Source organism: Poecile atricapillus, chromosome W (assembly GCF_030490865.1).
Source record: "Poecile atricapillus isolate bPoeAtr1 chromosome W, bPoeAtr1.hap1, whole genome shotgun sequence".
NCBI classification, from domain to species: domain Eukaryota; kingdom Metazoa; phylum Chordata; class Aves; order Passeriformes; family Paridae; genus Poecile; species Poecile atricapillus.
Genome location: NC_081288.1, coordinates 41,991,256 through 42,004,060, shown reverse-complemented (window position 1 = coordinate 42,004,060; position 12,805 = coordinate 41,991,256). Strand labels below are relative to the sequence as shown.

Sequence of the window (12,805 nt, the reverse complement as noted above, 5' to 3'; positions counted from 1 at the left end):
CCAATGCAGACAGTAAAGGAAGACAGAGGTATGTGTGTAGTTCATGATCACAAAGATGCATTTTTTACAAACATTATTACATGAAATTCAGGTGCAGGCACCTGAGTGTCTGCACCCTTAGATTTTGGACTATAACAAATCGTGACACACAGGGTGAGGAAAAACTGGTTTAATAATTTTGGGATCAGGACCTCTGTTTTGCATTGGGATTTAGCTGAGTCCTCTGGTAGGCCTGCAAGTATCATGCTTCTGGATATAAAGTAGTCAATTGAGAAAGGAATTTTGCCAAGTTAGCATTTTTCTAAAAATAACCTCCTGGTCAGCATAGCATATTTGTTAAAGGAATATAGTCTGCACACTCAGCACCTCTGACAATGGGTTTAGCATATCCTAAAGTACTTAAAGCATGGCACTACTTTCTGCATGTATCTTCACTAACAACAGGGTTTACTCCAGACATAGAATTTATGACTTGATGCTCATTCATGTTCTGAGTATAGGTAAGGCTGCAGCTACTCAGGAGATTTTGTTACACAATAGATGGACAGATGAACTGGAACTGTATAAGGAGGAAAACTTATCAATCATGTTGAATTTTTAGCTGTTTTATCTCTTGGAAGATAGAAAAGCAAGTGATGGCTTCTGTAAAATGTAAGTAAATGGCTGGGAATAGGGAGATGATAAGCCTACTCTGTGTCCAGGAAAAGTAACTTGCTGACAGGTGTATAAAATAGAGACCACATAGAGACCAAAGTGAGCGTGAAGTGGAAATATATTTCCTTTCTTAGCCTGGAGAAGAAAGGAGGACTTCGTGAAAGGTGCAGAAGCAGTGCTGTGGAGTGACAGCTGGGGAAAGCAGCACATTTGTCAAAGATGTTGCAAGCTTGAGAGATGCAGTGCTGTCCTTGGGATGAGGGAGAGAGAAGGGCTGGTGCTGTTAAGCTCTTCTGCTTGACAGATTTTTGAGGGTGAAGTGAATCAGAGAAGTGACATAGTGTGACATAATGTAATATTATAGAAAACAGATGTGGTTCAGCTCACACTTCTTATGCTGAAACATAAAGAATATGGTGTTCAAGGAACTGATCAAAAATTTGCTAGTTTTTTTCTCCTTTCTTTCTGTTCTTGGAGAGACGGTGAAAAACAAATGCAGCCCAGTAGAAAGAGCTTTTTGCTGTAGATAGAAGGTTGCTATTCCTTTCAATTAATTCTATCTGAATTTGCAGAAAATTTTTAGCACTTTGCTTCCCATCGGTCTGCTGGAAGTCTTGTAAATCCTGTACCCATGGTGTAAATTAAATTAAAAAGTAAAATTAATTTCTTCTCAAACAAGGCTTCTCAGCTTTACATAAAGGACCCAATGTAAACAGATGGTTTTAAAAATTATATATTGCTGAACATTTTTTCCAAAACTACATGAATCTAATTAGCACTGGCAGTCATTAAGTGGATTTTTTTCTTTTAACCTGCATCTTAGTGGTGAAGATAGGTCCCTAGCTGTCCTGTAAGGGTACATTCAAAATGGTGTAGATAGGATCAAGGAGTGTAAAAGGGCTCTTTCTGCCATCTAGTGTCATCAAAAAACTTTCTCTGCTCCTCTTCACTTAATCTCATTAATTGTGTCTGCATTGTCAGTAGAACTAGGTGTAATAATACTCAACTGTCCTAATTTTAAGAAGATAGCAGTCACTTCTTAATCCCCTTTTCCACAGAATAAACAAGCTTTATTTTCCTTGCCTAGCCACCTCATGAAAAAGTCTGTTTATTGTCTGAATGCCTTTTGAGTGCACTGCTCTTAAACTCCTGTGTCTGTTTCGGTATATGAGACAAGGGTACTGAAATACTTCAAGGCTTAGAAACCTTTCTTTCATGCTAAAGACATTGTAAAGAGATATGTCCACACAAGTAGATAAAATGTTGCCTGTATTGGAATGTATCTCTAAACCCCTCTGAAGATGGGTGGGTCCCCTTTAGAATAGGCAGCATTTGCCTCTGAAGGAGCAGTGACTATGGAGTTACTGCATTTCAGAATGCCGACTCTTTTACTTAAAATTGATTTCTGAGGCTTGCTGGTATCCCATTTCACTGTTAGGTGTTTACTTCTTTTGACAGGCAGCTACCCTTGCCGCCTTTTACAATCTGCAGACTGTGCTTCTTTTAAAAGATATATGGCTCTGCTTGGATGTGTTACAGCTCCACACTCGTGGGAGGGGATAGAAAGAGACCATTCATGCCAAACAGAATCCTTATTCATGGGTCAAGTTGTAAGGGACTTGGGCTCCCACCTCAAAAAGTTAATTGGAGCCTCTATGTAATTAAAACTGCAGTTCTCACTTTCCTGAAAGTGATTTAGCCTGGAATATTTGCAAGATGAAGGTTCACAGCCCCTGCTTTCTCAAAGACCTGTAGTGTAAGGGTATTGAAAATGGTGAATAGTGTAGAATGGCTAACAGAACCCTGCAGAAGAAATTGTTGAAAATAATGTCTAAATTGTTTTGTGGGTTCTTTTTTTAGAGTACTTTGAATAGAAAGAGAGAAGGACAATGTTTTATTAGCTGCTCTAAAAAGCTGTATTTTGAGCTTCTCTATGTAAGTATAAATTCTCCATAAGATTAAAGTTATCTGCTGGATGGCTTCCATCTCAGCTGGGAGTCCAGGAAGATTTTCCTGGTGTTGTTAATTTCACTGTGGTAACAGTATGATACTTCAGAAAAATAACTTATTTTGTCATGTAGGATTCCTACTGTGCCCTCTTAATTCCAAGTTATCCCCTACCTGTTCCATTTAGTTAAGTAATTTATCACATTTTAAAATTAGTTTTATGCCTTTTACTCAAAAAGAATTTAGAAATAAAACATAAACTTCTGTCATCTCCTATTTTTGAGTTATAATTACAGCAGTATCTAGTTCAGATTTTTAACTGTGACGTACTTGGGTACGTTACTGAAGAAGGAAGGTTTCTAAAAATGCAACTCTTTATTTAGGGGGAAAAGTAGCAACCTGCCAAAACCACATGAATCAAATTAAAATAGTAGTCTGTTAAAACAGTTAGGGTTAGTGAGCGAGATGGTGGTATACCAATCCTTGCTGGAGCCAGGTTTGTGCTGCTTCCAGCTGCACTTGATCCTTGGAGCAGGTGGCCTCCTCCCTCACTCAGTTTGTCCTTTCCAGGATTGGAAGAATTTGAGGAAAGTCTTACATGACACTTTTGCAAGGTCAGCTCCTGTGAGATTGTATGTTATCCCCTTACAAAGAATAAAAATGTAACCATCTCTTTTGAACTTGAAAAAAAAAAAAAAAAATAAGAAAACCCCCACAATTTTGGAATTAAATCTTGGGATGACCTAACCTGGGTGAAGATGCCGAGGAACCTGGTAATTTTGGCAAGAATCTGAAGTAGGAAGTTGTTCTTTATTTGTTGTGTAGGCCAGTATCCAGTGTTGTGTGTGCCGTCTGAGGACAGCTGGCAGGTGAAGGGCTCAGCTCTGAGGGGCAGCCAGCTCCCTGTAGGTGGCTCTTTCCTTTCACAACACTGGCATATGAAAAAACTTGACCTAAACTGCACACTTGGACAGAGGCTGGGCTCAACAGTTACAGCATGGTTGCAGATGATGTGCAGCAGCTCCCAAAAATAGGTTGGTAGAAGCAGATTTCAGCACTTAGGTTCAGGGTGCTCCCAGCCCTTTGCTACAGACAGGAACCTGCCTAACGTGGTCAAGTTCAGACAATTCCATCCATTTCCAGTCTCTCCTGTGTCATCTTGTTATGCAGATTGTTCTCTTTCCACGTGTTCCAAGAAAGATTTTCCCTCCATAGCCACAATCTGCCTCTGAAATTCAGTGACTGCCTTGAAGCATTCTCCATTTGAGATTATTTCCTTTATTTCTGTTGGCACAGAGCACATGTCCGGTGCCAGTTTCTCCAGTTCTGCCACTTCTTTTCTTAAATGTGTTTCTGTCTTGATAATAACATTCAAGCCTGTGAGTATTCAGATAATAAATCCATTAACTATTCTTTTGGTGAGCAAATCTTTGTATCAGGTTTAAAAAAGGAGTTAATTTCTTTTTCAATCAACCTGTATCTCTATGATTGGCCATACTTACACATAAAACAGGTTGGGAATGGTGTGGGCGTGTTTTAGCCTTCCATACTTCATTGCAAGGTCGCTCTAGAAAGCAAAATAGCAAGAAAGACTGGAAAATGCTGCACGGGATAGGAAACTCAGCCTTGTCCTGGGGCAGGCAAGTGCATCATTTAACTTCTATGATTTATCTTAAAACCTATGTCTGTCTGGGGTGTTGGCTCCTGCACTTCTTACAGGACATCTATCCTGTTCCTCCCATGCTCCAGGGGTTACAAAAGGAAATTGCTGCCCGAGTTTCTTCTTAGCTAGATTATATTCATCTCATTTTTGTGCTGATACTGCTCGCCATTTTGTTATTTCCCTTCCCATCTTACTTAGCCCCCTAAGGCATTTAGTTAATACTTTCTCTACCTTTATTTTGGCAAATTTGTTTAAGGAGGCACATGATGTTTACACCGATTTGCCCTGTTCATGCTATTTGCCTTTCAGTTATTATTTTTTCTTTCTATAACAGGAGATAATACACTAGATATTAAGAAAAATTTTTTTGCTATGAAAGTGGTGAGGTACTGGAATGGGTTGCCCAGAGAAATTCTGGATGCCCTGGCCCTGGAAGTGTTCAAGGCCAAGTTGCATGGGACTCTGAGCAGTCTGGTCCGGTGGAAGGTGACCCTGGTGACCCTGCCCACAGTGGGGGCGAGGGTGAGAACTAGATGGTCTTTAAGGTTCCTCTCAACCCATTTTATTATATACTCTTTTAACAGGAATGTGCACTTTTTTCCAGATGGGGTCTTAACAGGGTTTTGTATTATAGTTTCTGATGAAGTTTTTGTTATTTTTAAACCCTGTTCTCTTTCTGACAGATTAGCAAAGATTGGTTACACCTCTGTCTTTAAAAACCAAAATAGAAATGTTTGAGCCCACCCTTTCCAAAGGGGGATCTGTGGAATGGTCATGAACACATGAAAGGAAAAGGTTTCTTTAGATCAGGAACTGCACCATTCCCCTTCTTGTTCATCTTGTTACTGGAATAAGGAGTCTTTCACAGAAACCAATTATTAATTAGAGGTTAGATTAACCACATAAAATTTTTCTTTGAAGACAGAGCTTGACCACTTGTAAAAAACTGGCCCAGCTTCCAGTATTGCCAGCTTGCTTTGATAAAAATAGCTGTAACATTTCAGAGCTGAGCAGTGCTGTTCACACAATCTAGTTCATACAAGGAACAGGGTAGGAAATTTTTGGTTTCTGGGAGTGGGTTAGGCATGATGTTTGCTGACTTCTTCTCTGCCAGCAGTCAGCACAGGCATTGGAGGGCCACGGGAGGGGGACGCTGTGCGAAATGGTTTGCAGGCAGGATCTGGCTGCAGCTCCCCTGAGGAGTCCACCAAGTTCTCCCGTCCATCGCAGGGACAGACCGAGCTGGGCTGACCAGAGGGTGCACTGGGGCACGGAGCAACTCCACAAATCAACAACCCCCTCGGACTCGTCTCCGGCTGAGAGAGCTGGGGTCAGCCTGGAGAAGAGAAGGCTCCGGGGAGGCCTCAGAGCACACTTCCACTACCTAAGGGGGCCTCTAAGAGAGCTGGAGAGGAACTTTTTGCAAAGGCATGTAGCGACAGGCCGAGGGGGGATAGCTTTAAACTGAAAGAGGATAGTTTTAAAATTGATATTGGGAAGAAATTCTTCCCTGTGAGGGTGCTGAGGCACTGGAACAGGTTGCCAGAGCAGCTGCGGATGCCCCATCACTGGGAGGCCGGGCTGGCTGAGGCTTTGAGCAGCCTCCCGTAGTGGAAGGCGTCCCTGTGCTGGGGTCGGAACCGGGCGCCCTTTCCGCTCCGTTCCGCGGAGCCTTTCCCGGGGGCCGGCCCGTTCCGCCCGGCCCGGCGCGGCCCCGCCCCGGAAGCCGCGGGGGATGGCGGGCGCGGGGCGGCGGCGGCGGCGGGAGCGGCGGCGGGGCCGGGCGGGGCGGGCGCGGGCGGCGGCGGCGGCGGGCGGCGCCCCCGGGCAATATGTTCAAGAGAATGGCAGAGTTCGGGCCTGACTCCGGCGGCAGGGTGAAGGTGCGGCCTCGGCGGCCGCCGGCGGGGCTCGGGCCGCGGGGGGCGGCGCGGCGGCGCCTCTCTGAACGCGGCGCGTCCGCTTGTGTTCCTTTTCTCTAAGGGCGTTACCATCGTGAAGCCGATCGTGTACGGGAACGTCGCGCGGTATTTTGGGAAGAAGAGAGAGGAGGACGGTCACACTCACCAGTGGACGGTGTACGTGAAGCCGTACAGGAACGAGGTACGGCAGAGCCGCTTCCCTTGGTCCGGGTCTGGAACGGCCGTCTGGGAAAGCGGGGAATTGCCGTCGCTGGAAGTGTGCAAAATGCCTGTGGATGTGGCACTTGGCGTCCTGGCTCAGTGGTGGCCTTGGGTTAAGGGTTGGACTCCGTGGTGGTAGAGGTCTTTTCCAGCCGAGCAGCCCCGGGACTTGGGGGTTTGAAAAGCCGGGATTCGAGGAAAGGGCTGTAAGCAGAGAAAACAGGCTGGTGGGTTCCCAAAAAGGAAAACCATGGGAAAGGCATGCTTCCATTTATGTTTTTTGGAGTCCTCTTTCCAGCTTAGGGGAAGACTGGAGAACGTTCATGGGGACGAAATATGAACAGACCCATGTGCCAGAACTAATTTTTGGATTTACCATTTTGCTTTCCTTTTGTGCTTAAAGTCAGAAGAAATACTGTTTAAAATCAGAAGGAATGTAGACATGTAGGATAGATGATTGAATAGTAGCTTGATGTGCTGAATAATCAGAAATAACAATGTTTCTGTTTTAGGACATGTCTGCATATGTGAAAAAAATTCAGTTCAAGTTGCATGAAAGCTACGGTAATCCTTTAAGAGGTGGGTTTTGCGTTTGGGCAGTTGTTCCTAGAACTGGGCTTTTGTTCCAGCTTTATCATGGGATTAATGCTTCTGTGTTGCCTATTGCAGTTGTTACCAAACCACCGTATGAAATCACCGAAACAGGCTGGGGTGAATTTGAAATAATCATTAAGATATTTTTCATTGATCCAAATGAAAGACCTGTAAGTACATTGAACTTTTAACAAAGCTTAAATAATTAATTATGGTGGTGCACAGCTCTAGGAAGTTGCTGGTCAAAATAAGTCTCATTGGCCATGAAAGTAATGAAAGTGCATTCTTGTAGAAAAGTATTTTAAGGCTTGGTCACATATTATACCTTACCTGGGTTGGGCACATGCTGAGGATTTTTCTTCCACATAGCTTCTAAGTTCTAGGATATTTTGGTATTTTATTTTTTTTCTGTCAGATCAAAATCAGTCAAAAAGCAGCAGGGTTACTATGCTAGCATGAGTCTCTGTCTAAGAAGACCAGGTTAAAATAACTCTGTAGTTGAATAAAGTATTGGAATTAATTTCTTTGTTCCATTCCTGTGTTCCCCTGTGTACCTTGTATGTCTAAACCTTTATGCAGATTTAGGTAGGAAACTTGATTACTCTATTTTAGGGAAAAAGTATTTTTATTTCAGGAAGGACTGAATTCTTTCTGTTGTATTAACAATCTTTTTTTTTAATCCATTTTTTTGCTAAATGAGAGTGAAAATGAATTTTAATTTTTCTTGAATACATGGTAATTGGTAACAATGGCTCTTCTGGGCACAGTTGCATCTTGACTTATATTAATTCCATTCACAGCTTGACTAAGCTGTCCTAAGGTTGGTTGGGTGTTTTTTGTTGTTTGTTTGTTTTTTTTTTGCTGCTGTTCATGAAAGGCTGTTTGGGAGCCTGTACTTTCTTCCTTTCCAGGAATTAGCAAGGGGAGTCAGGTACTGCTCTGTTCCACCACTGCTCCTGGGCCTGTTTGTGGAAGGGAAGTAGTGTGGGCTGTGTGTGCCCTTCCCAGGATGGGCCAGGTGCTCAGTAGCTCCTCAGGGCTGCACAGAGGGCTTCCAGTCCTCTCCCCACCCTGCCATTTGCAGTGCAGGGATGGAAGAGTATAAAGAGACATTTCAGTGAAAGTGATTCACAGCCTCCCTGGTGCTTTGTTTTCAAGAGTAGAGGATAAGGTCACAGAAATAATTTTCTAATTGATTGAGAAAATCGGTTTGAATTAAATCACCCATTTGGAAATGTTTCATAGAAGGTGGTATTAGTATATTTTATATATCAGTCCTAAACCACTTTCCTAGACATTTTTCAAGTCTCAAGAGGTCTTTGGATAGTTGGCATGTTTTAACAGTCAGTTAAATTTAAAGTAATTCTAGTGAAGTTATATGACACTTATATTTGCATTCCTAAAACATTTTTAAATCCTGTACAGTTATTTTGTAGGAATGAATACTACTTGTTGATATCTAGAACAAAGTTCCTATTTCCCTACAAATTTCAAGCTAATAAAATTCTGTCTTTGCATAGGTAACTTTATATCACTTGCTGAAGCTTTTTCAGTCGGATACCAATGCCATCCTGGGGAAGAAAACCGTAGTTTCTGAATTCTATGATGAAATGGTATGAACATTCTTAATGTAATCCTCACTTTATTTTTAACAGTATTAGTGATACCATGTATTTTTCTCCTTCATTAGATATTTCAAGATCCTACTGCAATGATGCAGCAGCTGTTAACAACATCCCGTCAACTAACACTAGGTGCTTATAAACATGAAACAGAGTGTAAGTTGGACACTAAAATATTTTAATGTTAGAAATAACAATAGTTGGCTTTGCTTTTAGTGTGGTTTTTTATGAATTTGAAGCTCTTCAAAGTTAGGATTCCTATTTGCTGTATGTTTGCTTGGCTGTGTGGTTGTATGAGCTACTTGTATTTCTTGCCTTAGTTCGGCCAGTCTTGAGGTGGATTTTTGTTATTTTGTTGCATGTTACAGTTTTTGTTTAGAAAACATTTAATAATATGATTCATAAAAACATCCAAGTTCAAACTTTTTTCATTTAAAATTTTTGTCTATTTTTCCAGAGAGCAGGTAGAAACTTTCAGTGTGGTTTCTTTGTATAAATATTTTCTTAAAAAGTGCTAATGAAGTAGATATTATTTGGTACTGCTCACAGTTATGTAATATATGGGATATGTGTGATCTCTGCAGCCTTCATAGACTTGCTGGCTTTACCTTCTTTGTCCTAAAAGTTGTGCATAAAAAACCAGTAAAAAACAGGATACTTGATGTCAGATATTCATAAAAGCATAACTGGAGCTTTCAGATCCCTAGAATTTACCTCCATTGAGACATAGAAAATGCTTACAGTACATGGAGGAGGAGCCACAGAATGATGGAGGCCTGAAAGGACCTCTGGATGCATCTTGTCCTTGCCCTAGCAGGGTCACCTACAGCTGATTCTCCAGGACTGTGTCCAGATGGCTTCTCAATGTGTCCAAGGATAGGGATTCCATGACCTCCCTGGGCAGCCTGCGCCACCACTTGGTCACTTTATAGTCTCAGGGAACCTCCCGTGTTTCAGTTTGTGCCTGTGGCCTCATGTGCTGTCACTGGACATCACATATTCATAGTTCCCTGTAATTTCCCATGTATGTGCTGTCATCATGTCAGGTTTTATTTTCCTCACCAATCTTAAAAACAACCGGTAGAAAATTATTTTATTAATTGTATAACTATCTGCAAAACTGATGGGCTGAATGAGGCTGCAAAACAGGATGTTTTTGGGTTTTTTTAATCCAGATTCTTATGTGGATACCTTTTTGATTACAACCATTGAATCTCTAAGGTTAACAGTAACAGACTTTTTTTTTTTTTTTTTTTAGGACACAAGCTATCCAAATTACTGTTTAAATTTAAAAAAAAAAATCAAATTTCATGGTACTTAAAATGTATATTTTTCTTTATCACCACCACAGTTGCAGATCTTGAAGTGAAAACCAGGGAGAAGCTTGAAGCTGCCAAAAAGAAGACTAGTTTTGAAATTGCTGAGCTTAAAGAAAGACTAAAAGCAAGTCGTGAAACCATCAACTGTTTAAAGAATGAAATCAGAAAACTTGAGGAAGATGATCAGTCTAAAGATATGTGACAAGTGCTGGTTTGAGTGTGTACTGAAAATGGAAAGACTTCAGTCACGGAATTGTATGAGTTCTCTTCAGTTCTGTAACTGAGACTATGAGAATTTCACTGGCAAGTGATTGAAGTTTGTGGCAATCAACTCCATAAATGGAAGAAAAAAGAAAGAATGTATCCTTGTTTTATAGTTAAAATCTGTGGGTACTTAATGATTTATTTCAAGTGGAAGTGGTCTTGAAGACCAGACTACTATTTCTTTGAAAACTGCATTTGAGTCATGTATGAAAACTTTGTATTAAGTCTTGTATTAGTTCAATGTAATTTTACAAAATGCTGGTGTTTACTTTTTTTACTTTTTTTTTCTACTGATTGTTTAGAAATGCATCTTTAAAGCTAAAAATAAAATACGCAGTTTTTTATTTTAATGTTTTTTGTCTCTGTCCAGCTGTGGGCTTCAAGAACAACTGTAAGTAGCATACAGCAATTTAAGGCAGAGGTTGAAATATAAAGGGATGCAAGTTGTTTAAGCCTGGTGACAGTGATTTTTGGCGTGTTTCTCTTTTATCAGCACAGTGAAAACACTTTCTGAAAACAGAATTTTAAATAACTTGTATATCTACAGGTAAGACTTTCTAGCCCCAAAGCTGCTTTAACACATATAAATGCATCAATGCTACAAACTATGCTCAGAAGCAGCAAATTATTCCAGTACTGTTTTGTAGGATTTTGTTTCATATTTGTACTGTATTACAGTCACTTCATCAAAGGTTATCTCTGCCACTTGCTCCTCTCAGTCTTCACCTGCTCCAGCCTGGTGTCCCTCCCACAAGAAACAGTCTTCCATTAATTCCTCCAATGGGAGAGCATTTCATGGGCTACATTTCTTCACCAAGCGTGAAATCCCCCATGGGGTCACAAGTCCTGCCAGCAAACCTGTGCCGGTGTGGGCTCCTTTCCATGGGGACACAGGAGCCTGTCCAGTGCAGGCTTCCCACGGGATCACAGTCTCCTTTTGGCATCCCTTTGCTCTGGTGTGTGGTCCTCCACAGGCTGCAGGTGGATGTCTGCTCCAGCACCTGTAACATCTTCTCCTTCCTCACTGACCACGGTGTCTGCAGGGCTGTTCCTCACATATTCTCACTCCTATCTCCATTCCTGTTCCCCCTGCTCAAGCAGTTTTTTCTTTTTCCCCTTTTTAAACCAGCAACTTGGTGGGCTCAGCCTTGGCCAGTGGCAGGTCCATCCTGGTGCTATCTGGCATTGGCTCTGTTGGACACAAGGGGAGCTCCTGGCAGCTTCTCACAGAAGCCACCCCTTTAACCCCTCACTACCAAAACCTTGCCACATAATTCCTAAGTCACTAGCAAGTATTCTCCTGAAAAATCAGTACATGATTTTTGTAGAGAGAATGAAGCACTCCTTTCTTCATATTTGAAACAACTGATGATTGCTGGGCTTTTATATGGTTTGGGAAACTGAAGTGAAAGTTCCATCACTCAATTTGTAGACTTAGGGTTTTCATTAAGAACAGCAACTTGGCATACTTGGTTTATGGTATTATGAATACACATAGGTTGAGGGACAGCTTGTACCACAGTGTCCACACAGATCCTAGCAATGCAGAATATCCAAATTTGTCAATTTTTGGCTGCCTAAGTGCTTTGGTTTCTTTATTCAGTAGCCAATTTCCTTTTAAGCAGCAGCTGAGGAAGAACGCAGTTTTCAGAGCTGTGCGCTGAGAATAAGATTTGCGTGAGCCACAGTATACTGTGCATGCTGAAAGAAAAATGGGAATGGAAACCACAATTTTTGGTGTGTACAACATTATTATTTTCATGTTTGTCAGTTAAAATAGTAGTAATGATGACCAGCCTAAATGGAATATTAAAGAGGTTCTGCAGGAGCTTTGACTAACATGAACAGGTCTGCTGAAACAGACTTGGACAGACCAAAAATAATGGAGATGTTCCTTTTGAATCCAACTTTTTTTGTGGGAGCCTGAAATATTTTTTTTTGTTTACATCCAATAAACTGCCTAGTGTCCTAGGATATAGGAGCAATGATCTTGGCTCCACTGCTAGTAGCCACCAGCATGCTAGACCACTTTGGAGTCTGTAGTCTTTTTATCCTCAGTTTTTCTTTCAACTTTTTGTATTTTTTTTTCTTCTCCTTTGCACTCTCTGCAAAGATCCTAGAAGAGTCATTAAGCTCCTTTCTTGATAAGAAAATAGTCCAAATCTGCTAGTAACACAGCTGTCTGTGCTGAGTAGTCACTGTCAATAGACAACAGGAAGAGCACCTTCTGCTTTACAAAGTTGCATGTTAGGATCTGTGTTTTCATTAGAAAACACTCTTTTTGTGATGCTGGGAAAGCAACTGAGCCAGTGACTAAACTATTAGACAGTGACTAAATTCTGGGAGGAGTTAATGACAATTAATCATAGACTCTGTCACAGAGTATCCTGAGTTGGATGGGACCCACAAGGATGGAGTCCAGCTCCTGGCCCTGCACAGGCTGTTCCCAAGAGCTGCATGCATCTCAGCTGATAGAAAGGTGATGATTGTTCCCATGTGCTCTGCAGTTAGAAATTACTGATGCAAACACCTGAGAGCGTGTGTGTACACAGCAAATTTACAGTGAGTACCGATCTACTAGGGCGTATCATTTTTAAAGTTATTACAACTGAAATGGTG

General features: G+C 41.5%; 1 protein-coding gene across 1 annotated transcript; it reads left to right on the top strand.

The window, feature by feature from the left end:
* Nucleotides 1-6,031: 6,031 nt before the first annotated feature.
* On the top strand, nucleotides 6,032-10,624 carry LOC131592340 (YEATS domain-containing protein 4). Its single transcript, XM_058863775.1, has 7 exons — nucleotides 6,032-6,147; nucleotides 6,248-6,367; nucleotides 6,900-6,966; nucleotides 7,057-7,151; nucleotides 8,502-8,594; nucleotides 8,672-8,759; nucleotides 9,955-10,624. Exons 1-7 carry the CDS (start codon nucleotides 6,097-6,099, stop codon nucleotides 10,122-10,124), a joined length of 684 nt encoding a protein of 227 aa, XP_058719758.1. The 5' UTR covers nucleotides 6,032-6,096; the 3' UTR covers nucleotides 10,125-10,624.
* The last annotated feature ends 2,181 nt before the right edge of the window (nucleotides 10,625-12,805 follow it).

Excerpts from the sequence above, each read along its gene's own strand:
- LOC131592340 (XM_058863775.1), top strand. The coding sequence starts at position 6,097 with ATGTTCAAGAGAATGGCAGAGTTCGGGCCTGACTCCGGCGGCAGGGTG. Across the intron at positions 6,967-7,056 it reads CTACGGTAATCCTTTAAGAG|TTGTTACCAAACCACCGTAT; the intron begins GTGGGTTTTGCG and ends TGCCTATTGCAG. Across the intron at positions 8,595-8,671 it reads CTGAATTCTATGATGAAATG|ATATTTCAAGATCCTACTGC; the intron begins GTATGAACATTC and ends CTCCTTCATTAG.